General features: G+C 41.2%; 2 protein-coding genes across 4 annotated transcripts in view; both read right to left on the bottom strand.

The window, feature by feature from the left end:
* LOC139312832 (sterol O-acyltransferase 2-like) overlaps window positions 1-16335 on the bottom strand; it is a 44682-nt gene extending 28347 nt beyond the window's left edge. Inside the window, exons 1-8 of one of the 3 annotated variants that reach the window (XM_070937961.1) lie at window positions 16270-16335; window positions 10605-10702; window positions 8981-9039; window positions 8337-8464; window positions 6604-6660; window positions 5787-5894; window positions 1129-1411; window positions 195-270 (exon numbers count right to left, since the gene is read on the bottom strand). In XM_070937961.1, the coding sequence (XP_070794062.1) occupies window positions 195-270; window positions 1129-1411; window positions 5787-5894; window positions 6604-6660; window positions 8337-8464; window positions 8981-9039; window positions 10605-10702; window positions 16270-16334 (874 nt within the window). In that variant the 5' untranslated portion in view covers window position 16335. Of the gene's footprint in view, window positions 1-194; window positions 271-1128; window positions 1412-5786; window positions 5895-6603; window positions 6661-8336; window positions 8465-8980; window positions 9040-10604; window positions 10757-16269 lie in introns of all 3 variants that reach the window. The other 2 variants (XM_070937962.1, XM_070937963.1) reach the window with 2 other exon arrangements.
* Window positions 16336-20735: 4400 nt separating this feature from the next.
* LOC139310743 (sterol O-acyltransferase 2-like) overlaps window positions 20736-26615 on the bottom strand; it is a 40146-nt gene continuing 34266 nt past the window's right edge. The window contains exon 15 of the mRNA XM_070934955.1: window positions 20736-21170. Coding sequence (XP_070791056.1) covers window positions 21120-21170 — 51 coding nt within the window. The 3' untranslated portion in view covers window positions 20736-21119. The remainder of the gene's footprint in view (window positions 21171-26615) is intronic.

The raw sequence follows: 26615 nt of genomic DNA, 5'->3' as shown, positions 1-26615 counted from the left end.
AAATGGAAAGTCTAATTCAACAGTTTCATAGATCAAGAAAGTCTGTGATAGCAATTAGCATGCGGAAGCCAATGGTTGCATGACTATTTTATGCTACAACTAAGATGCTGCATCGGTGGAAAATCAGTTTGGGGACTCTGGGGGCGACTTATAGCCATCATAATAATCACTAAGAGCCTCTTAGTCAAACTCACCAACTTGGTCCCTGGCATGGAGAAGAGGCGGCATCGATTCTCGCAGAAATGAGTAGCTTTTCATCAGGAACCGGATCTATGCCAGAGAGGGAAATGAGCAAGGAAACAGTGTGAAGTTGAGTCATGTTGTAGATATCCTTGCAGAGGACTTTAGTAATCTGCTATGCCACCTACCTGCCCTTTGGTACCATCCTTGTGGCTATTCAAAGAAAGGAATTGCACCCATTAGCTCAGCAGGATGGGGTGATCCAAGAAGTCTCAAATGTTCCCATGGTGGATCCCATGGATCCCATGGTGCTCCAGACTGTCTGTCTAGACTTTTCAGACAGAAATGGCCCCTGCTTACTCACTTGGCTAACTGTCAGCTATACTGCCTGCTGATCTTTCTGCTCAACTTCTTGCTTGGATGAAATCTGCTTATCTTCCAGCTTGCAAGAAGAACATATATTTGAGGCCATGGCAAGTGCTACTGTAAGCATTTATATATGACATATACATGACGATGGCTGCTAAGGACCATAACTTCTGCCACAAAATTTTTAAAAATGTACTGTATATCTTCTTCAGGGCAATGTATAGTGAAGTATATATCTTTAACCTGGCCTACCCTTAATGACTCTATTTGGGGATTGTCCAGACCATTTAGAGGACACCAGATAGGAGAAAGCTGTCTTAAACCTGGAGTGAGGTTGGCATTTCTTCTCTGTACAACGGCAAATATATGGCCTGTGTATGGAACTATACATTTATGAATACAGGGAGCCTTTCTAGCACTTGCTGCTATCTATACTTTCCACACTGAGATGTCCTGGGGCAACCAGGATTCCTTCATAAATCCAACCTCACTTCAAAGTTCAACCTTAGCTTCCCCCATTTCTGTCTAAAAACACCTTTCCCCTATACCCACTTTCTTTGTGCTGCCCCAGTGCCATACCTGCTCATAGATGACAATTTTACGGGAGGCAATTCCCAAGTTACAGTAGACAGCAATATAGACAGGGAAGAAGCCCAGCACTGCAGCATGGCAGAGCAGCACCAGCAATACCAAGGTGACCGTCAAGAGGTTGGGGAACCTGGTCATCTTCAAGCAGCCTGACCATATTTGCAGGGCCTGGTAGGGCACAAATAAGGTGTAGAGGAACATGCAGAGCCAGGCCAAGAGTGCTGTGGGCAGCTGTTGAAAGCCAATGATAAAGAGCTCGAAATCCAGAACAAGACTGTGGAAGACAAAGAAGAAAAAGAGCTCTAAGGATGCTCCCCAAAAGATAAGGATGTTTCAAATTAAATAAGCAATTTCTCTGGGGCAGCTCCAATATTCAGTAGCATAACTCCTGAAAAGTGAAGGGGATGGGTCCTGCTATTTTGAGAAGGTAAACTCAAGAAAGTTCCCATGAACTCTTCAAAATAGTCAGAACAGAGTTAGAATGAAGGAAAACCCACCACCAACTGAAAAAATTACAATCCGTCCCCCTCATTTTGTCCATAATCTTGTTTTGTTTCATAATCTTTGTTTCATAACCTTCATAATTTCACCTATTGCTCATCCTTAAATATTGGGCCCACAAAAATGTCCCCAGCACAATTTAAATGGGTCAGGAATAGAGGACTGCGAGGTATTTGAGGGGTCTGTCATATTAGAAACATTACTCAACATTCCTGTCAGAATTATTTTATTTATTTATTTGTTTGTTTGTTTGTTTAGACTTATATGCCACCCTTTCTCTGCGAGGACTCAGGGAGGCTCACAACAATAAAACAGAAAAATAAAACAAAAACTCCGGGTTAAAAGTTACACATAAAATCGCTAAAATCAATTAAAATCCATTTTAAAATGGATTAGAATAATGTCTAATCGTTTTTTGGTACATCTCCCTGAGCTTTCTACTCTGCTGGTCTACAGCTCATGTGGAGTTTAGGTTATTGTATAAGACATTTATTTATCCCACGTAAATCTTCTGTTTTGAAAATTCAAGGCAAACACCTGGAATTTCCTCCTAATCTTATCCCCAGTGAAAGCTGAGAGGTTGATCAACTGACCCAAAGCGACTCAATTAGCTCCCTCGCTGTGAAAGTGAACTTGGTGCTCTGTCATCTAGTGGACTTCTTCCTTGACCTGCTTCATGCTTGTTGGAATATATGTTAGAATTGGAATGTATTACTTAATTATTTAATTAATTAGCCAGTAGATGGCAGTGTTTAGTTAGCATCTATGGTCATAATCCATGGTTCCTTTATGTTCTGAGGAGAGTTTCCTGCAACAGTTGTGACAGTTGAAACTATTAACCAGCAAGGCCCATAGTGACTATACACTGTACACTTTATTTGACCTGTATGGCTACATAACCATCCTCTGCTACCAATCTGTATGGCAATATAATAATCCTCTGCTACCATTTCTACAGAGTAAATCAGAATTTCTAACAATGGTTCAGCTTCAACAGAACTGCTGATGATTTCAAGAATTTGCCTATCATGGTCATTTCCTTCTCCTTCTTTTCCTTTGATGAATTATTTTATTCGTAAGGCTTGCCAATTAAAAAATGGCCCATGGCAGCATACAACATTAAAAACAGATAAACATTACAATGAGCAGAATGGGCAAAAGGCTGGAATAATGCCAGAACCAGATTTTTCGTAGGCAGATGGAGACTGGCTCAAAGACTTCATGTTTTTCCATGAACGAAGGCAAAAATACGTATCCCAGGATAATGTTGGGGGATTCTATCGGGGTCAATCACTCGGACCAGAGGTTTGATCTTCCAAGTTTCAGGCTTCTGCTGGAGCCCATCCACAGGGAACTTCTCTCTCACCAGAATGTTTGTTTGTTTCTTTTTCAGGTCTTTCAAGGTGTGTTGCTTCGTTGGACTGAGCACATTGTATGGTTTGTGTGCAATCAGCATTGCCAATACTTTTTGCCTGATGGCATGTTTTTCTGGCTCTTCTATCTCTGATCTGTTGAATATAGAGTCTAATGCTGCTATAAATTCTCTTAGAGTGGCATCTCGCTCACATTCTGGTGAGAGAGAAGTTCCCTGAGGATGGGCTCCAGCACGAGTCTGAAAGCTCATGGTGACCGACCCGGATTGGATCTTTATGTTTTTCTTTCCTACGGCCACTGGATCTGGATTGCAAAAATCCATCTGAGATATAGGTGACACAGAGAAATATTTGTATCTCTCTCAGGGGTGACATTCAAAATTTTTCTCTACTGGTTCGGTGGGCATGACCTAGTGGGCGTGGCTTGGTGGTTATGTGACTGGGTAGGTGTGGCTTGGTCATGTGACTGGGCGGGCAGGCATGGCCAACTCAATGTTACTCCCACCCTGTCACATGAACACCCCCCAGGCACACCTGCCCAGGTTTTGTGGCTCCTAGTGTTTTCTGTGGGAAATGGGTCATGTGACTGGGTGGGCATTGCCAACTTGATTGGTCTCACCCTTAGGAAATTTCTCCTTAGTCCGACTCACAATAAAATAGCACAATAAAATAGCACTGTTCCAATATTTAGAATAGAATAGAATAACAGAATTGGAAATGACCTTGGAGGTCTTCTAGTCCAACCCCTTTCTTAGGCAGGAAACCCTGCACCACTTCAGACAAATGGTTACCTAACCTCTTCTTAAAAACTTCCAGTGTTGGAGCATTTACAACTTCTGGAGGCACGTTGTTCCACTGATTAATTGTTCTGTCAAGAAATTTGAGGGGCTCCTAAAAAAATGAGGGAGTCAATCTATTTTTCAAAGTACCAAAAGGCAGAACAAGAAACAATGGATGGAAACTAACCAAAGAGAGAAGCAACCTAGGAGTAAGGAGAAATTTCCTAAGGGTGAGACCAATCAACCAATGGAATAGCTTGCCATCACTAAAGGCTTTCAAAAAGAGTGACGGAAGTGCACCCCAAAAGGACAGTGCCAGGAACCACTAAAACAATGCAGAAAACATAAAACAGCTATTCCCCCTTTTTAAAAAAGTCAACCCCAAAGCAAACACAGTAGCTGAGAGGGAAACTAAGAGCAGCTTCTCAGGCTAATTGAAAGCCTGGGTGTGCTGCCAAAAGCTATCCAACCAGGGGTGAAATGCTTCCGGTTCGGACCGGATCACCTGATCCGGTAGTGATGGTGGCGGGTCGTTTGGAGAACTGGTAGCAAAAATCCCTGCCCCCCCCCATGCCCAGCTGAGCAGCAGAGGCTCATCAGAGGCTTTTTCTTTTACTTTTAAAAGCATTTTTTCTACAACCTCTTCCGACAAAAAAATGCTTTTAAAAGTTAAAAAAAAAGCCTTTGATGATCGTGTGGCTCAGCTGGGATCGTTAGAGGCTTTTCAAAGCATTTTTTTCTGCAACCTCTTGGCCGAAGAGGTGGTAAAAAAAATGCCTTGAAAAGTCTCTGACGATCCCAGCTGAGTTGCCTGATCGGCAGAGGCTTTTCAAAGCATTAGAAAAAATGCTTTGAAAAGTTAAAAAAAAAAAAAAGTTGGCCATGCCCACCCAGTTACATTACCCCCCCAACAAGCCATGCCCACAGAACCAGTAGTAACAAATTTTACATTTCATCCCTGCATCCAACTCTATTATTCTATGTTCTCTGTGTTCCAAATTGGGTGCTTCACAGCAGAAGCAATGCAGCTGGCTGGACCACACATGCATTAGATTCACGGCCTGTACGATCAAACTGCATCATTGTCCACTCCTGTATCTTTTCCCCCAGGAAGAACCAAGAAGTAGCCAACACTGCAGCAGCTATAAAAGGTCTTGGGAAACTTCAGGGAGGATCACAGAAGTGTTACTTAATACTCTTTATAATGAAAATGTTTGTAATCTTGTCCTCCTTCCTGAAGGGAAAAGGTTAATCCCATTCCTAGATGGCTGATTGATGGGTTTCTCTGCCCTAATGCTCTCAATTTCTATTGTTTATTGACTTGATTCAGCGTGTATCGGCTGCATTCCAGCTACAACTGTTGAGCTATTAACTGAAGTGTGAGAGAGAGAGAGAGAAAAAAAACCTCTCTTGCACTTTATTTTTAACTGGTTCTCTGAACTGCCTAAGCAATTTACTAACGGTTCGGGTGAACCGGTGAGAACCGGCTGAATTTCACCTGTGATCTCTCTCTGCCTCCATCACATGGTCGTTTGGACTTTTGCATATCCCAGAAGGAGGGTAGAAGAAGTGAACTGCACAAGTAAGCTACTAGCATAGAGAAGAGTGTTTGGATGCCTAGCAAAGGGGACACCAAAGGAGGCACTCCGCACTTAGGCTAAGTCTCTAGGCAGGCATAGGAGGGTCCCAAGTGTTACTGCTCAACAGGAGCACAAAGGCAAGGAGAAGAACAAATTGCATTTTCTTTTTAGCTAGCAGATGAACAGTGACAAGTGGGAGGAGATGCAGCTGGATCAAGTTCCCTGCAGGGGCCCAAGGACTTGGCAGGGGTCCAAGGTTGTTAAACTTTGGATGGAATCTAAGTTCACAGATTAGGTAAATATGTTTTTAGGATTATTACTGTGTCCGTAGGCACAAAATAAATAGCATCATATCCCCAGAACTAGCATACATCAGAGGACAGGCCTTCTACCCCACCCCCTCTCCTGAATCATACCGTCTTTCATCGATGGAATCCACAATGATTTGTTTGAGGACAAAGATACAGAGCATGGCCACAAATATGTGATGGATTGTGCGGAAATGTTCCACCTCCAGCAACGTGCTGTAAAAGAGAGACAAGTTGCCAGCAAGTAAGTTGTTGGGAGAGATGGGCAGATGGAGATCATTGGACAAGACCTGGGAAAATCTGGGAAAAGATTTTCATGTTGTCTTCTGTGCAAAAACTTGTAGTTTCACTTTTACAGAAGAAATAACATTCAAGTGGCTGAGGGGAAAATGTTCCATCTCTTATGATATACAGGTAGTCCTCAACATACGACCGCAATTGAGCCCTTGGACCAGTGGTGAAATCTGAACTGGTTTGCTACCACTTTGCTGGCTCCACATGCGTGCTTTGCACCAAGCACGCACTTGTACTGTGCACCAAATGTGTACTGCGTGCACACATGTGCAGTACACACCAAAAGGAGGCTTGGAAAGGTAAGTAGAACAGCGGGGGGGGGGAATCAGCTGTGGTGCGCGAGCTTGGGAACCTTTTAAAAAACTTTTTAAAAGCATTTTTTACTACCGGTTCTCCAGTAGTATACTCATACTCATACTCATATTCTCCCAGCACCTGCCAAAGAGTCTCAGCATTGTGTTGCTATGGAGCATGCTCAGTCCTTATTGGGTTTTCCAACTCTTGTTCTTCATCAACAGTGGAGTATCAGTTGGAACCTGAGGCCTTTGGAGCCTGAGGCCTTAGAGATCTGGCTACTTTGCACATTGTCCCTCTATCTAAGTCTTATCATATCATAGCCAGGCATACTTACTCAAATAAGGACCGTTGAGGGACAAAGACTTTCTTCTTCAGTAGCTGACCCTTCTCTCTGCAAGATAAGATTTCAAAGCAGGTAATATTTAATATATCTCTCAAAACCCTTCTCACCTCTGAGAAGTGGGGTAAAGGTGAGAGTCCCTGAGGATTTTACTCCAGAGTCATTGATGACTATAGGAGGCGGTGCTCATGACTATAGGAGGCGGTGCACCATTTTGCGGTAGTTCTCCTCCTATCTCTCCGACCGGTCGCAATCCGTGTTGACAGGGGGGCAGCGGTCGACCCCGAAGCACCTTGTTTGTGGGGTGCCACAAGGGTCGGTCCTCTCGCTCCTCCTGTTCAACATTTATGTGAAGCCGCTGGGTGAGATCATCCGTGGTTTTGGGGTGGAGTTCCATCAGTACGCTGATGATACTCAGCTGTACATCTCCACCCCAGACCATCCCAACGATGCCTTGGAAGTGATGTCCCAGTGCTTGGAGGCCGTGCGGGTCTGGATGGGGAGAAACAGGCTTCGACTCAACCCTTCCAAGACTGAGTGGCTGTGACTGCCGGCGTCCCGGTATAGCCAGCTGACGCCATCGCTGGTTATTGGGGGCGAATCATTGGCCCCCACGGAAAGGGCCCGCAACTTGGGCGTCCTCCTGGATGCACGGCTGTCTTTAGAAGGGCATATGATGGCCGTGGCCAGGGGGGCTTTTTATCAGGTTCGCTTGATACGCCAGTTGTGCCCCTTTCTGGATCGGGACTCCCTACGCACAGTCACTCAAGCACTCGTCACCTCTCGTCTGGACTATTGTAACGCTCTTTACATGGGGCTCCCCTTGGGGTACACCCGGAGGCTCCAACTGGTGCAGAATGAGGATGCGCGGGGGATTATGGGAGCGACTGGGCGCTCCCATGTGACTCCTCTCCTGCGCGAGCTGCATTGGCTTCTGGTGGACTTCCGGGTGCGCTTCAAGGTATTGGTGATCACCTTTAAAGTGCTCCATGGCTTAGGGCCAGGGTACTTACGGGACCGCCTTCTTCCACCAATAGCCTCCCACCGGCCAGTTCGCTCCCACAGAGAGGGCCTCCTCAGGGTGCCGTCGGCTAGACAATGCCGGCTGGCGACCCCCAGGAGGAGAGCCTTCTCTGTGGTGGCACCTACCCTTTGGAACAATCTACCCCCAGAGATACGAGTGATCTCCGACCTCCGGACTTTTCGTCGGGCCCTAAAAACTCATCTCTTTCAGTTAGCTGGTCTCTCTTGATTTTATGATTTTATGGTTGGTTTTAAATTTTGATATGGATTTTAAATTGATAAATTTTAAACTATGGGCCAAATTTAATTATTTTAAATCTATTTTTAATCGTACTTTATGTATAAATGTTTTTATTTTGGCTGTTCACCGCCCTGAGTCCGAAAGGAGAAGGGCGGTATAGAAATTCGAATAATAATAATAATAATAATAATAATAATAATAATAATAATAATAATAATAATAATAATAATAATAATAATCTGCTGAGCTATTAACCAGCCTCAAAGGCTGTGAATCTCACTAAAGATTAACCAATAAATAATAATAATAATAATAATAATAATAATAATAATAATAATAATAATAATAATCATCATCATCATCATCATCATCATCTCTGTTTCAAGGCCATTGAACCAGCACTGTCTGCTGACTCCATTTTCCCATCCCTGTTCTAAAATCAATTGTGAGAAACCTCTTCCACCTGCTTTGCTTCTTTGCTGGGACAATACTCAATTGCTGGGGTCTGGAGTGAGCTGCTTCTTCCAAGGTCTTGTCCAAGAGATCACTCAGCTGATTGTGTACCTGTTCTAGTACCTTCGCCTTCATTACCTACCAGCAAAACAGAGGGAATTTAATGATGCCCAGGCCTGTCATAGATAGATTCCTAGAATGCATTTAGGTGATGGACACTGTCAGGGAATTGAACATCACAGATGATGTCCAAATGGCATTAGACATGCTGACAGGAACTTGCAGTTTTATATAAACAAATATATTTACAGTAGGAACATCATGAGGTAAATTGCACACAACACACAGCAACTAATCACGCCTTAGATTGCCTCGTGCAGTGGCCAGCTCTCCTCAACCAATTAGCTAGAACTGTGTGTTCTTACTCATTGTTCGGTTGCTTCCCTTCTTTGTTCTGTTACAAAAGCTCCCTTGCCCAGAAAGCCTAATAAACATACAGGACCTAATATTCTATGGCAAGGATAGAGACCATGTGACCGTGGAGACATAGAATTGACCATTTTCATCATTCTTGATAATTCATCATTTAGGGAGAATATTTGTTTCTCTAGTCCACCTGCTTTTATTATTACCTATTATAATATCTATTATTACCTCCAGGTGTCTCTTCCATTGGATGTGGGCAGCGATTTTCTCCAGGTGTTCAACTTCTGCTAGAGAATTAGAAACAGGTTCACTTTAAAAGCATGATTGGACATTGGGCAAATGGAGGAAGTCAGTTCATTGCTGGGATTAGACAGAAATCTTCCCATTGTACAGAGTTTTTTCTTCTAAATTACTACTCCAAATTTCAACCATTAGTTTCTCCACTCTTCGCATACTTTTGTAGCCTTTTTTAAAAAGCAAATTTCCACATTATAGTAACTTCTTTTAAATAGCAGATCTGGAAGTCTGTGTTTAACCTACAAGTCTATTTTGCTTAATTACCAAGTAAAGCAGCACAAAACATTATATCATTTTAGTAGGAAGGAATATTGCCAGTACCTCTAACAAATATTTGTGTGCAGTACAGGTTGTCCTGACCTGTGACCGTTTGAAGTTACAATGGGACTGAAAAAAGTGACCTATGACCATTTTTCACACTTACAACCATTGCAGCATCCCCATGGGCACGGGATTAAAATTTGGACATTTAGCAACTGGCATGTATTTGACGGTTGCAGTGTATTGGGGTCATTAGATCCTGTTTTTGCGACCCTCTGACAAGCAAAGTCAATGGGGAAGACAGATTCATTTAATAACAGTGGTACGGTCTTGTGATGAAAATTTCCAAATGTTTTCTTTGTAACTAGTTAACTAAGATGTTAATTGTTCCCTTCAGCTAAATGCTTGCATTGTTTTGTCTTTGAAAGATGAACTTTAGCATTTTCGGACAAATATTAAAGGCACACCTGCTCTTTATGCAAAGCTCTTGATCTTTTTTTGTCATTATTTTGTATATTATTTCGTACTGATGTGTGGCTCAACCATTATCGGATGCTTGCCTCTCTGCCCCACTTCATAGGTTGCTGTCAAGCCCAAAACCAAGAATGCCATGTAGAGATTCTTCCCAGCTGAGTTCTTCATTATTTCAGACCTACAGGCAGAATTTTGCCAAACCCTGGACTCTACTATCTGCATCTACAATACACTATTAGGGAAGGGCTGTCTTCAGCCTCTTTTCTCACATATAATGTCTGGACTGAACTGTCTCCTTACCCCTTTGTGAATGCACCCCTTCCTTCCTGGGAATCAGCTCCTTACTACATTCCATCATATCTGGAAATGATTAAAGATTGCATCTGCCATCCTTTCTGTAGAACCCTTTGGTATAACTTCCCCCTATTTTCCTCTTCCTTTAGTGCACATTCGATCATCTCCTGTTCCAGAATCCCTACAATTACTTTGTAAATAAAGAGAACGCTCTGTATTAAGGAGAATACATAGAACATACACTATACCTTTAACTACAAGTTCTGCAGTCTTTTAGGAGGCATTCAGAATGGCAGGAGCTTCTTGGGGTTAAACTGCAAAGCATTTGGGGGACACTATGTATCTCTCTAGTAAAGTAATATAAGGCTTTTTGCTTTTTGCTGTGGTTCCCAAAATGCTAATCTCTGCATAGTACTACCTAATTCCAAGACCTAATTGAAAATCCCCAGATAATTTATCCACATTAAGGATATCCCCCCATTTGTGCAACAAAATATATCATCCATGCCCTTAAATGCCTCCTTACTATTGAGTAATTGTGTTTCCTCTTCTCCTCTGGTCTGCGCCTGAGAGCTTCTTTGCCTCATGCCTCCAGTGCTCATTTCCCTTGGGTCCATGATGGTTCTGAATGCAGAGTTTCTTAGGTTAATTTCGCACTCTAGCCCAGCAGTCAGATAACTAATTCACATGGGAAGAAATAAAGCCTCTGGAATTAGAACTTTGCAGTTCCTTAATGCACCAATGAGGTAACTGATATCAGATAGTCATAGCAAAGGTAGAGGTCTGACCTCCCTATCCTGATTGTCAAGTTATACATTTTCAACTGAACTTTGCTTAGAGAAGAGTTGTAATGGAGTCAGGTTTCCAAGATCTTTAAATATTCATACCATTTTATTTTCTGAATCAAATTAGCAAATATTTATTTCTTACAACTGAAACAGTTCCATCTCAGAGTCAGTGCAAAGGAGGTATTTATTTCCCAGGTGCTATGATTTGAGAATATATCAAGGATGGATTTTCCTGGTCAAACACGAATTCAGCTGCATTTCCCCCAGCTGTTTAGTCACAAGGCCAGAATGTTCTCTAGTAATAATATTGGGGACAGAGGTAGAACCCTCTGGACTTAATTCATTCAGATCTTTGTGGTTCAATGAAAACATTGACTCCAGGAAAGAAGAAGTATTTTCTCACTTTTATAGATGATTATTCCAGGTATATTACACAATATCTCTTACACAACAAAAGTGAGGTACCAGAGAAAGTAAGCCACAAATTAGGCAAAATGCCAAGTGTCTTGTACACAGACAACGAAACTGAATATACAGGTGACAACACACAGGCAATTCTCAGAAAGCATGGCATAATAATTCAAAGTCCTGTACCATTCAACCCAGAACAAAACAGGTTTGTAGAAAGAAAGAATCATACTTTGTGAGAGTGTAAGAACTATGTTGTTTGATGCAGATATGCCAACCACATGGGGGGGGGGGGAGGCCAATATGACCGCATACTATCTCCAAAATCAACTACCAGGAAAATCCACTGAGAAAAACTCCACATGAACTGTGGAATGGAAAACCCCCCAAATTTAAGCCATCTAAAAAATTTTTGTACCAAAGCCTATGTGCACACCCCAAAAGAAAAACATTCAAAATGGGATGCTTGTGCAACGGAAGGTGTACTTGTGGGGCAGGGGTGGGTTCCACTTACCTTTACTACCAGTTCGCAAGAAGCTTCAGCGCATGCGCAGATTGTCATTGATGACATCGGGGTGGAGTGGGGGTGGAGGTTTTTATTAAGTTACATAGTTATACAATTCAACAATTTTCATTTAAGCTGCGGTTTTTTCATATACATATACACAAGTTTATATACATGGTGTTTCTTAAATTACTTGATTAATTTAATATTACACTCTGTCTCCTTTTACTTCTTGCGTTTACTTTCCATCCACTTATACCACATTTCCCACACCGTGCAAAATTCTGAATTCTCTTTCTCATTTATCGCATAGGTTAATTTACACATCTCTGCGTCCCACCGCCATTACTATCAGTTTGCAAGAATCGGACCGAACCGGGAGCAACCCACCACTGTTGTGGGGTACCGTGAATCTCAAAAGGGACACAAACAAGGTACCCATCAGTAGAAGTATAATTACTGATGAAATCTCAGTGGGTTCAAAATTTCCTGAAGTAACACAAATGCTTCAAACTGAGGAAAATTCTACTTCAGTGTCACATGAACATAAGAAACAAAATGAAACAGAAATAGAAATTAATGCAGAAACTAGGCCGCAAGAAGTTTCAATCAGGAGATCCACCAGAAGCAATAAAGGCATCACAGCCAAACTTCTCTCCTATGTTGCTTGCATAGTTGAATGTTGCATAGAAAAACATTCCAATAATGAATTCCAACATCCCCACTCAACCACTAATTATATTAGCCCCATTTTGAATCTTAGTTCTGCAAATCTGTTTCTTATGCTTCTTCTTGTCCTCCCCACTCCCTGCTTCTTCTTGTCATCCTGTCAGTCTGCAGAGTTGCTGGTGTTGCTGTGGCTCTCCAAAGGGCTGGCATTGAGCAACTGGGGCTTTGGTTCTGGCTCTAGCTGGGCTGGGGCTGCAGCCTCTTTTGGATTCTCCTTCCTGTCTCTGGGTTTTAGCGTTACACGAGCAACATACGAGAGACGTTTGGCTGGGATGCCTTTATTGCTTCTGGTGGATTTGGTGACTGAAACCTCTTGTAGTCTGGTTTCTTCTTTTATAACAGAATAGTCACTGGATAGTGATTCTCAGTTAATTTATTTGTTATGTCAGGACTTCAGTGTTCAAATCGTCTGTGCTAAGTGTGAATGCAGTTTGAATGTTTTTCCTCCTTGGCAGTATTAGCTACCGGATTGCAGTTCAGTTGGTACAGTTCATCTGTAATTTTAGCCCTTGCAAGTAAGGTTTAAAAGCAAATTATGTTGCAATGCAGACCAGCCTTTTTTAACTGTACTGGCACAGGATGATTGAACTTGGAGTAGGTTGTGGACAACAATCTGGACTTTATCTTCTTTCTGTTCAGTTAGATTAAGAACAATGTTTCTATCAATTGGCAAGAAGATGATAATCACATAAATTCATGGACACATGGACACTATCAACTGAGGAGTATAATGAGAAAAGTTTCAAAAGAAAAATGGGGTTCAGTGATTTATTACTTAAGTGAGAGCATTAGTAAATCAATAAAGAAGCATGGGGCAAAGCAATTGCATTTTGTTGTGAAAGAATTGCACAAGTGAGTAAATTTCAGAACTGGCGCTCAGATTAACTAAGTGAACTTGGTGCAAAAGGGAAAATTCTGAGCTCAGGGAATTTATTCTCACCAGCAAAACTGAATGGAGCTTATAGTTCTTCCTATATAAAAATCTACTAATAAACACCGTGTTTCTTGCATTTGGTAGTGGTAGTAGAAGAAGATGATGGTGAGTTTACCAGGGAATCCTGATTTATCTCCTGTCCTTTTCTGAGTTTTATACATTATAATAAACTCTGGTTATATCTTTATGGTTGTGTTAAAGATAACTCTATGTCCCTTCTATTTTCTATTTTCAAGTCCTGCTCTAAAATGGCTCACTCACTCTAAGCCAGGGCTGTCAAATTCACGGCCTGTGGGCTAGATGTGTTATGCGCTGGCCATGCCCATGCCCGGCAAAGGGGGAAAAAGTCACAATACATTACGTGACGCCGCCATTATGACGTGAGTTTGACACCACTGCTCTAGGCAAAGTTCTCTCTCTCTCTCTCTCTCCCACCCTCCCTCCCTCCCTCCACCTATCATCTATCTAATGTAGATACGTGCCCAGCTCAATTCTTGTGACTCTGGCAGCTCATTGTATTACACATAAAAACAGGAAATCATTAAATAATATTACAGTATAAAGATACCATGATCACTGCTATTCAAAGCCACCAAGAGACCTAGAAGCAGGGATGAAATGCTCCCGGTTCAGACCGGATTGCCCGATCTGGTAGCGATGGTGGCAGGTGGTTCAGAGAACCGGTAGCAAAAATCCCTGCCCCCCCTCATGCCTAGCTGAGCCGCGTGATCATCAGAAGTTTTTTTTTACTTTTTAAAAGCATTTTTTCTACAACCTTTTTGGCCGAAAAAATGCTTTTAAAAGTAAAAAAAAAAAAAGCCTCTGATGATTGTGCGGCTCAGCTGGGATAGTTGAAGAAAAAATGCTTTTAAAAGTAAAAAAAAAAAAAGCCTCTGATGATTGTGCGGCTCAGCTGGGATCGTTGAAGAAAAAATGCTTTTAAAAGCCTCTGACAATCCCAGCTGAGTTGCCTGATCGTCAGAGGCTTTTAAAAGCATTTTATTTTACAACCTCTTGGGCCAAAGAGGTTGTAGAAAAAGTGGTTTTAAAAGTTTTTTTTTTTAAAAGTTGGCCACGCCCACAGAACCGGTAGTAACAAATTTTACATTTCACCACTGCCAGATTGCACTCAAGAAGTGCAAAAGTCAAGAAAAGAAGAAGCAGGTCACACAAAAACAAAAACTTTTAAACCAAACAACAGTGTAATGCCAGTTATTTAAGAGATGATTGAACACATGAAAAGATAGTTGAGGCAAAGTATTGGTTTATATTATCCTGAGGAGAGTGACAGACTTCTGCAGTGCTGTACTTTTGGGATGTGAAAAGGGCCTTAAACTGAAATGATTGGAACTATCTTTTTTTTTTTTTTTTTGGACTCTTTGATAAATATACTACGTTTATGCTGAGCTACAAGGCAAGAGAGCTATGGAATTGGGGCACGCAGATGATCTGGCTGTTACCCTATTACGGTGGTTGGAATTAATAATTTGGATAAAAGACACCTCTATAGACACTATATGGAATACAAATATAAAGTCACTCGGGTGGTTGTTTTTTTATTTTTTTTATTTTATGAAGATATTTGCTATTGATGGGGGCAGATGGTAATTGAAGATACCGAACATACTGTTGGAATTAGGATGTGATGTTACCCTAACATGGGTGATGGAGTTAACAATCCAGCTGAAAGACATTACAGAAGATATCATATGGATTACAAGCTTAAAGTCTTTTTTAAGAGGATTTTATTTACATAAGGGAATATTTTTTAGTGGTGTGGGCAGAAGAATAAAGATATTATGAATGATTAAGTATGGTAGTCTTGTAAGAAAGTGGGTGGAGACAGGTTAGTTTATTGATTGTTTAGTTTAAGAAAAGGGATATTATGTTTAGATATGAATAAAGATTTGAGTTAAGAGATATAACGATGGGGGTGAAGGAAATGGGTAGACTATGAATTGAATAAATGTTAAATTAGGATTTATTATATAGTTTTATAATGGAAGGTTGCTTTGAAATGTTATATTAATATACATAAAAGATTTGATTTAAGAGATATATGTATGGGGGGGGGTAGAAAAAGGGTAGATTATGAGCAGAAATCGCTAAACTGGGAGATATAATAATATTATTATGCTAAATTAGGAGTTATTATATAATGTTATAGTAGAATGTTATTTTGAAATGTATAGTATAAGGGGGATATAATAATATTATTAGAAAGAAAGGGTCAGCATATTGGGATGGAGTAAGGGGATGGTAAAGTATTATATAATCTGTTATGAATTTGGGTTTTATTATGAAGAAGCCACAGGGGGAGGGGAGGGGGAGGGGGGGTTAGGGAGGACGGGGAAAAAAGGGAGGGGAAATTTGTATTTGAAAAACTTTTTCAATAAAAAAAATAAAAATAAAAAAGAAAGCAAAAAAAAAAAAGTGCAATCACAATCAAGTCTCAGTACTGTAACCTGGCCTGAAATCTGACTGAAAAGATCTAGATAAGGTCTGGGGAACTTTGAAGCTGTAGGCTTAGGTACAACTCAACATTCTCCCCCCAGATCGAAAGATTTGAGGTCAGAGAGGAATTCTCAAGGTCTGTGGAATCGAGCAACTGTTTCTTAAGGAAAGAGGACTCAAAGCAGGCAGAATCATCTCCTCCTTCAAAGAAGCGTTCACAGCTCAGGATCCAACCACATATCATTTCCTAGGAAGCCTTGTGCGTGTCATTTCCTTGGCTATAATGTAGAAGTAGATTGAATTTATTCCTCAATGGTTTTTCAACTCCCTAGTCTACAGATTTGCAATTCCCCGGATGTCTCCACATACTAACCTGATCTGATTCAGCTTAGCTTCCCAGTTCTGACAAGGCCGTCCAGGACTGTCACCATCTCCCATCTCCTCCACCAAATGCAGGCGTGAGAGCAGCATTGCTCAGTTTTTCTTTTGCTCTTTGTTTATAGAGGCTACAGGTTTGTGTACATTATGTTAAAAGTTAACTTAGTTTTGTCTGTGGTGATTTCCATGCTACAGATAAAGAAAGTCATGGTGACCTGGAAAGAGAGAACTTCATCCCTGGCTACTACAAACAGGAAAGGAGGAATCTCAAGGTATAGGCATTTTATTCCAGTTATTCTCAGTATTAGGTGTCCAGATATTGTTCTGTCATTTCCAGCCAAAATGAGCAATTGTCAGTGGTGATGACAGCCATCAGGTGATTCATGATTGGAAGCCACAATGTTTCTTCTATGTGAGATGTACAACTGCATAAATTTATATCTAATTTTGTAACAATTTAATTATAATTATAGAGATGATGTAATGCTGTGCGCACATTCAAATATTCTGCAGACAATGCTTCAGCCTCTGCAGTGAAATGAAAGATGTCACTTTTTTTGTTACATTGAAAGAAACAATTGAAACACTATAAAGTTTGTGACCAAAAGTTTGTTTTTTTAATACTGTACTGCGGGAACAACTTGTTTCTCCTTGGATGACAAATATGGCATGATGAGCAGATGGCTTTATCCTTGTCTCATACTGCAGACTATTCTATTGTGGATGAGGCATCCCTTAGTTCAGGGATCAGCAACCTGCTGCTCTGGAGCCGCGTGTAGCTCTTTCACCCCTCTGCTGCGGCTCCCTGTCATTCAAAATATGCATCACAACTGCCAATGTGCGACACCCACCAGCACGTGATTTATTGAGCTTTTCAACCTCTAGAAATAGAAATAAAGGAAATAGTCAGGCATGGGAAGGGTTTTGTGGCTCCCGGTGTTTTCTTTTCTGTGGGAAACGGGTCCAAAGGCTCTTTGAATGTTTAAGGTTGCAGACCCCTGCTAATGTAGCTAGCTGCCCAGGTTAATTCTGGTGACTCTGGCATTCATTGTACTACACATAAAAACAGGAAATCATTAAACAAAATCTAATGTACGTGGGTCAGCAACCTGCGGCTATGGAGCCGCATGTGGCTCTTTCACCCCTCTGCTGTGGCTCCCTGTCACTCAAAATGTGCATCACAACCACCAATGTGTGACACCTGCTGGCACGCAATTTATTGAGCTTTTCAATCCCCGGTAGGCCAACTATGGATAAATCCAAGAAAAGAAAAGTTTCAGAAGAAAACAGAACATTTTATTCAACTACATATGCTAGTTTTGTGGCTGCTCAAGGAATAGTCAGACACGGGAAGGGTTTTTGTGGCTCCCGGTGTTTTCTTTTCTGTGGGAAACCGGTTCAAATGGCTCTTTGAGTGTTTAAGGTTGCAGACCCCTGCCTTAATTCAATCAATCAGAATAGAACTGGAAGGGAGCTTGAAGATCTTCTAGTTCAACCTCAAGCAGGAGACCCTATACCCGTGTTGGCAAACCTATGGCACGCGTGCCGGAAGTGGCACACAGAGCCATGTTGCCTGGCACGCGTGGCATCGCCCATTCCTCTTCCGGGTTTCCAGGGTACACATGCGCACCAGCCAGCTAGTAACTTACTGGTGCGCATGCGTGCATGACAATCAGCTGGCCTTTAGTGCGGGTGCGCACTGGCCATGCCATCGTTGCCCACATACAGCCCTGGGATATCCACCCCTTGCCAGCCAGGAGCACTGCCACCAGTCACTGCCTGCTTGCCTCATCACCGCCACCGCCACTGCGAGGAAAGGCCCTGCAGCTGCGCTGCCTGGAATCCACGTGGGCTGGCGCAGGGGGAGGACAGATATGGCTGCCTGGACGCTGCCTGGAGTGCGAGGGTGGCAGGAGGAGGAGCCACTGCTGCCTTGTAGCCAGTGCGACCAGCCTGCTGCTACAGCCTGCCACCACCCTCTCCCCCGCCAACTACTCCTGCCACCGCTGGGGAAGAGGACCACAAGAACCACCGCCGCCGGGTGCAAGGGGGTGGTGGGAAGGATCTGCGGTATGGGGCTTCCCTGTCTCCACACCCAAGCAGGCTGTCCAGGGAAAGGGATTGAAGCACCAGCCCGCTGCTTCTGGCGCTGGCACCCCCTCATCCCCGGCAACAGCGGTTATTGCAGTGCCTCTTCCCTGGCAGCACCAGGAGCAGGTCTTCCTGTGGGTTTTTTCCCCCTTCACACCACAACGAATGAAGAATGGGGGGGATGGCAGTGGGAGCGACCCGCTTAGCCATTTTCTGGAGGAGGTAGAAAGGGGTTGGGGATGGCGTTGTCTTCGTTATTCTGAGGCAGGGCTGTTTGGGCCAGCCGATTCTTGTTGTGCCACAGAGGCTTGTAAAGCTCGGGCTGAGCCTGCGGGCTGCCAGGTCTGGAGCCGGCAGCAGCTTTTTCCTGCCCCTGGACAGCCTGGACAGGTCTGGAGCTCGGCTGGGGAGACAGGGAAGCCCCAAAAGCAGATCTTTCCCCCACCCCCTTGTACCCAACGGAGCCGGTTTTTGCGCTGCCAGAAGCAGCAAGTGGGGGCTTCAATCCCTGCCCCTGGACAGTCTGCTCAGGTGGGGAGAAGGGAAGCCCCAAAAGCAGACCTTTCCCCCACCCCCTTGTACCCAACGGAGCCGGTTTTTGCGCTGCCAGAAGCAGCAAGTGGGGGCTTCAATCCCTGCCCCTGGACAGTCTGCTCAGGTGGGGAGAAGGGAAGCCCCGAAAGCAGATCTTTCCCCCACCCCCTTGTATCCAGCAGAGCTGGTCATTGCGCTGCCAGAAGCAGCAAGTGGAGGCTTCAATCCCTACTCCCGAAAGCCCAAAACAAGTCGCGGGAGAGGGGGCACAAAGCGCATGTGGGGGACTGCGCATGCGCAATGCAGAACCTATGCATGGGGGAGTGTGCGCAATGTGGGGCGCATGTGTGGGGTGTCATGTGTACATACACATGTGTGGGGGGTCGCATTGCATTATGGGTGCTGGCACGCGCAGGCGTTATAGTGCGCACACACACACACTTCCGGCACGCAACGAGAAAAAGGTTCGCCATCACTGTCCTATACCATTTCAGACAGGTGGTTGTCTAGTCTTTTCTTAAAAACCTCCTGTGATGTAGCACCTACAACTTCTGAAGGCAAGAAAGTTTCTCCATCATTCCAAGTGGCTTCTCCCCTTGATTAATTTTCATCCATTGTTTTTTGTCTTGTCTTCTGGTGCTTTGGAAAATAAGTTGTCCCCCTCTTCTTTGTGGCAGATCGTGATATACTGAAATACTGCTATCATTTCACCCCTAGTCCTTTTCTCTAGACTGGCCATACCCAATTCCTGCAACTGTTCTTCATGTTTTTGTCTCCAGACCCTTAATCATCTTAGTTGATCTTCTTTGCACTTTTCCCCCCAAAGTCTCAACATCTTTTTTGTAATGTGGTGACCAAAACTGGATGCAGTATTCCAAGTGTGGTCATTAAAGATTTATAAAGCAATACTAAAACTTCATGTGATTTTGAATCTACCCCTGTGTTTATACAATCAAGGATTGTATTAGCTTTTTTTTGCTGCTGCCGCACACTGCTAGCTCATGTTTAAGTGATCATCCACTAAGGCTCCAAGGCCCCTCTCACAGTTACTGTTTTTGAGCCAGGTTTCACCTAATCTGTACTTGTAGCTTTGGTTTTTTTCTGTCTAGGTGTAAAATCTTGCTTTTTTCCACATTGAATTTTATGTTGTTGGATAGGGCCCATTGTTCAAGTCTGTCAAGATCTTTTTGGCTCCTGAGCTTGTCTTCTGGGGTGTTGGCTACTCCTGCCAGCGTAGTGTCATCTGCAAATTTGATGAGTTCCCTTTTTATTCTCTCATCTAAGTCATTTATGAAAATATTGGAGAATACCGGTCCCAAGATGGAACCTTGTGGAACCCCACTGCTTACTTCCCTCCATGTAGACATCATGCCATTAAGGACTACTCATTGAGTACAGTTTGTCAGCCAGTTACAAATTCAAATTCAAGTGGTGGGGATGTGTCTACCCCACATTTTTCTAGTTTTCCAAGAAGTAGATCATGGTCTACTTTGTTGAATGCCTTGCTGAAGTCTAAGTATACTATGTCCACAGAATTTCGCTTGTCTACTAATTTAGTCACTTTGTCAAAGAATGAAATAAGATTGATTTGGCATAATCTGACTTTATTTCCAAATATAGTTTCAAAAATCATTCACACAGTACAGTAGGTACTGCTAGAGATAAAATGTTGAATGAAAGTTTAAAGATAGAAAATATAAGCAGTAATTCTGATATTGTTGAACTGTAACTCCCATCACTCCTCATCAATGGACGTGCGGGAGCTGGATTTCACCTGTATCTGGAAAACTGCCTATCGATCTAAAAGTCACCTAGTTTGGATTAAAGCTGGGATGTGGGATAACCTACGTTTCAAGGTGGAGCTCTCACGTTTTCTTTTAAGTAGGTTAAGAAAGAAAGATAAGTCTTATAAGTCTTGGAGACAACCAAGGATTGTCATTTATACATTTTCCTTTGACCCTTTTGCCTGGAATTTTAGCACCAAGAAGACCCATGAACTTCACACAGCAGGGATCTTTGTAGATGTTTTGTCTCTACTAGATGAGAACCTTTGAACCTACAAACCAAATTTTAGCAGCCACAGGTAATGAATTTCCAAATACAGCTTTGGAAGCCCTTGTTGAGAGTCCTTGTTGTCGCAGCAGCAGAGTCATGTGCTATCCTTGTCAGACGTGATTTCTGAAGCAAAGTAGAAGGCTAGGGTAGGCTGGAAATAGTTGCTTATGGGTGGCAAGACCAGGAACGTGGAGTCACTAGCCCCCAGAAGGTCTTCTGAAAAAAGAAAATGATGACTATGTCAAGAGAGAAAGAACAGCTAGAAGGGAAAGAACTATCACATGACTGCTTAGATCTGGGTCAACAAGATCAGCCATATATATGTTCCAACATAATCAGGAGCCCATCAGCACAATAATATTCCCAAAGTCTCAGCAATGTTGAAGGCAGCACTGGAGAGACTTTGAATTGCAGGCCTGACCTATTCTGGGATGGAGAATCTGGCAGTTTTGCTTCTCAGGCCCCTCAACTCCTGGAGGCAACCCAAGGTAGCCCAGACTTGAAGGATGCTGCTTGTCAAAGGCTTTCCTCACCACACCTGGCCCGGCATCACCCCTCCCCTGCCAGTCACTACTTGTCACTCCTGGCCATTCACCTCGCTGGAGCGAGTAGTTTTCAAATAAAAAGAATGCTCACCTTTTGCAAATAAATAACAAACATCTTGGCTTCAGGTTTGATGCATCTTGCAAAGTATTACTGCTCATTCTAGCCTCTTTTCTTATTAACAGGTCCATCTCAGATTGTAATTTGCTACAACTTTTGCATCATTCTAGGGGAGATTATTCTGAAATGTTATCTGTGATGTTTGCAGCTTTACAAGTTTGTTTCCTCCAACCCTGTTTTCACATGCAATTCTTACAAGTTATTTTGACATTCCTTCCTCCTTTTTAAACAAAGTAGTGGTTAAAGTGCTGGCCTAGAAACCAAGAGACTCTGACTTCTAGTCCCATTTTAGGCTTGACAAAACGGCTGAGGGACCAGTTACTCTCTCACAGCCAAAACCACTTCTTAAATTGTGGTTGTGGGGAAACTAAGATAGATCTTGAGATGGACCGAGGCCCTTTCTATCTGAGGTTTCAGAATGTAGTTGAAACAAAAGAAGAGGAGTTAGGGGAGATAATGGCGGAACTGATTGTTGAAGCCCTGCAGAGAGACAAACAAGAGATTAGGAATGAATTTGATGAAATATACCGAGTTCATATTAGATTTTAGATTCTTGAGGATGTATATAAAACTACAAAAAAAGAATCAATATTTTATAAAGGGACAGAAATCATAACACTAAAACAGATTCCTAGACGGATATGAGAACAAAAGAGGGATTATAGGTTCCTGGCATCACTACTGAATACAAAAAAAAAAAAAAATTCTATTTAGGCAGATCATCCCAGAAGGAATGATAATAACTTGGCAGGGGAAAAAAAATAAAATTGACAACTTGGACAAAGCCCAAGAATTATTTGATCAATTGACGGGGATGGAGGAAAGAGATATAAATATATATTTTTGACAAAGTATTTGAAAATTAGAGATAAGGTTTAAGGATATAAAGAAAAAAACTTATAAAATTAATTGATTTTTACTAAGATACTGGAATGTATTATGTGGCAGAAGACTTAAGGAAATACATGGTATAAAATGTTTTTGATTTATTATTTTGATATGAAATGAATGGTTGTAATATTAGGAATTATGTTAAATGAGATTTTAAATTTAAGGGGTGTAAGGGGCTTCCAACAATACAGCATTATACAAGTCTAAGAGTATCGGTTCTAGTATTTCCCCTATTTTTTTATAAAATTCACCTGATAGCCCATCAGGTCCCAGAGTTTTATTATTTTTTTGTCTATGAATTGCTTCTTTTAGTTCTTCCAAAGAGATCTCTCTATTTAATCCCATGTGTTCTTTGTCCTTTAACCTGGGCATACCTTCCTCTTTTAAATAAGTATTTATTTTTTCCATCTCCACTTCCTCTTGATTATACAAATTTTTGAAATATTCTAATGTTATCCTTCTAATTTCTTCCTCACTATTTTGTAAATCGCCCACCTCATCTTGTAATTGGTAAATTATCCTGCTTTCTCTTTCTTTTTTAAGTTTATATGCCAGCCATCTTCTCGGTTTATTTGCGTTTTCAAATTGATATTGTTTCATATATTTAATCTTTTTAATATGGTCTATTTGTTCAATTAAGTTCAGTTCATGTTTAACTGATATTAATTCTTCTTTAATCAGAGGTCATCTAAGTTTAATTGAAATTTATTTTCTAGATACTCTAATTTCTTCAATAGTATATCCTGTTGTTGCTTTTCCCCCTGTTCCTCATCGATGTATATGCTATTGTTATTCCTCTCATAAATGCCTTTAATGTATCCCATAAATTCTGTAATGATGTGTGATGTTTTTTATTTATTTATTGTTTTCTAATATGTACCTCTTGGAGACATATTATATCTACATCCTGTTTCATTAATTTTGAAAGTATCTTTTTCCTTTTTGTCTGATCATTCAGTCCATTTATGTTTGTTGATAGTAGTTGGGTTCTTTTATCTATTTTCTTATTTGTCTGCCGGTCTCTGATTTCTGATTGCCCTAGTAGTTCTTTGTGGTCTGATCCTAATTTCCTTTCCTTCATCTTGGTTTTCCTTTGTCACCCTAGTTCTTTCTTCCATTTCCTCACTTCCAGATCCTTGTTTGTTCTTCTGTACTAACTATCTCCAATTGCTTTCTGCTGCTTGAGCTTTCCTCCACCCCTGTCAATTGATCGAATAATTCTTGGGCTTTGTCCAAGTTGTCAATTTTAATTTTTCCCCCCTACCAAGTTATTATCATTCCTTCTGGGATGATCCACCTAAATAGATTTTTTTTTGTATTCAGTAGTGATGCCAGGAACCTATAATCCCTCCTTTGTTCTTGTATCCATCTAGGAATCTGTTTTAGTGTTATGATTTCTGTCCCTTTATAGAATATTGGTTCTTCTTTTGTAGTTTTATATACATCCTCAAGAATCTAAAATCTAACATGTACCTCTCTTGGGAAGTGGTGACGTCTTGCGTAATTGGTTTGAACTTGGTATATTTCATCAAATTCATTCCTAATCTCTTGTTTGTCTCTCTGCAGGGCTTCAGCAATCAGTTCCGCCATTATCTCCCCTAACATCTCTTCTTTTGTTTCAACTACATTCTGAAACCTCAGATAGAAAGAGCCTCAGTCCAGCTCAAGATCTATCAGGGAATTTTCCAAATCCTTATTTACCGCCATTAGTTTTTGGTCTACCTGTTCTAATTTTTTTTTCAGTTTGTTCTGCTTTCATTTCGACTGATTTAATTCTTTGGCCATTTTTTTGCATTGCCTGTTGAATTGAATCCATTTTGGTATCTAATGTTTGTATATCCAATTTCAGGTCACCATGATTTTTAACCATTGTGTCTTGAAGTTTCATCATGGCGTCCTGTATTGTAACCAGTGTAGATTGCATCATTTCAACCGATAAGTTAGTATTAGGTTTTTCTACTGGGAGCATCATGTCTATTGTTTTCTGGCTTGACGGGGAGGCCATCACCACCATCGGATTTGATGCCGCCTTTTTCCCTGCTCTTAAGGTTGTGGTAGTAATACTAGTCATTTCTTTTAAGATTCTGCTTTGTTCTCCCAGAATATTATAAATTTTTGCCCAAATTACCATCCACTGTTGTCACTGAGTTGCTTATCTATTATTTATAATTTATATATATTTTACGCTCTAGTTTCTACTTCTATTGTATTATCCTTAATTACTTGATCAGAGATTTACAATTATATATCAATAACCCAACATAGAGATACAGTACAATATAATTACAATCCAGTTACAAATTAATTGCTTAGTTAATTACTTACTTATAGTAAGTTGAACTATATTATATGAATATAATTGATATAATAGGTATTTCTACTCTTAAATATTTAATTTACAAGAATTTATAAACATTTATAACTATTTTCTGTTGAATCTGATTTTTTCATCATAATCTAAATAATCAATAATTATTAATAATACTAATAACACTTAATCTTTTAAATATAATCTTACCACAGGAACAATATCAAATATCAAAACAAAAACCAACAAAATTATTCCAAGTAAGAAAAGGGGGAATTTCTATTTCCAAGTCATTAATCATTGTCTATAATTTATCTGTCTTGTCAATATTCCACATAAGACAAAGCCTCTGTTATGACATTCAGTTCCCCTCCCCAATGTTTCAATTTCTTTACTGATCTCACTCTCATTTCCGTAGCACCACTGTTCTCTTTTCTATTTAATCACTTAATATTATATCATGTTATATTATGTTCAAGTCTCTTTATCCTTGCCGTTCTCCTTTCTTTTTTCCAGTCGTTCTCTTACTGCTTTTCCTTGGCTTTCTTACTTCCGCCAGTAGCATCCAATTTAGCCTAGTCACTTCCTTTCCTCTTCACTTCACTTTTTCTCGTTGAAAATCATCAATTTGTTCTTTCTGATGTTGCTTTCCCCAAAACTCCAAATCTTCCCATTCGTATCACCTCTCCTTTCCAAATTATTCTTTTTCCATTTCTTTTCACTGTTGTCCTCCGCTCCCTCTCCTACATTTGTTTTCATGCTTATAGTCTTATTCAAATCCCACTTTCCTTTTTGTTTTCCTCTCTCGGCAATTTCCTTTTTTTTGATGAATCACAGCTCTCTCTCTCTCAGTCGCCGCTAAGTTTCAATCAGAGCTTCTTCTGTTTGCCCAAATAGTTTTTAAATTAACTTATTTTGACAGATCCAATAACCACACATAAGAGAATTTCTCATTTGGAAAATAGACACAGTCTGCTAACAATACTTGCTTCTGACCCTCTTGTGGGCTGTCACAGCCTCGGGTCTGCCATATCTGGTAGAATGATGGAACATCTTCTCGCCGGGTTAAAGAGGGCTTCCCTTGCTTCAGTGGGTGATTGCCCATCGCCACGCCGAACTCTGGGATTCACCTCTGCTTCGCATGGCTCTACAAGCTCCACGCGCCTTCGAAGGGTCCCCAAATGCGGAAAAATCAGAGGTAAAAGACGGAGCTCGTCCTTTTCCTTCTGCGCCGCCCCAACAGCACCACCAGAAGTCTATCAAAGCATCTCCATATCTTTTCTTTTATGTACACTGAGAGCATATGCACTAAGACAAATTCCTTGTGTGTCCAATCACACTTGGCCAATAAGAATCATATTCTACTCTATTCTATTCTATTCTATTCTATTCTATTCTATTCTATTCTATTCTATTCTATTCTATTCTATTCTATTCTATTCTACTCTACTCTACTCTACTCTACTCGAGTCTATTCTATTCTATTCTATTCTATTCTATTCTATTCTATTCTATTCTATTCTATTCTATTCTATTCTATTCTATTCTATTCTATTCTATTCTTGGCTGTCTGCCCGGAGCTATTAGCTGAAGGGAGAGAGAAGGAAAAAAACCTCTTGCACTTTATTTTCAGCTGGTTTTCCGAACTGCACAAGTAGTTAGCTAGTGGTTTCGCCGAAACTTTGTGAATCGGCTGAATCCCACCACTGCTTTCTTTATATCTGAAAGCAACAAAAGTTGAGAAACCATTGTGCTCTCATTTTTAACAATACCTACTGTAGTTTCCAAATTCATGAAAA

This window comes from Pituophis catenifer, unplaced genomic scaffold (genome assembly GCF_029215685.1).
Source record: "Pituophis catenifer annectens isolate HBS135680 unplaced genomic scaffold, rPitCat1.0.hap2 SCAF_2, whole genome shotgun sequence".
NCBI lineage: Eukaryota > Metazoa > Chordata > Lepidosauria > Squamata > Colubridae > Pituophis > Pituophis catenifer.
This window is presented reverse-complemented; position numbering and strand designations above follow the sequence as displayed.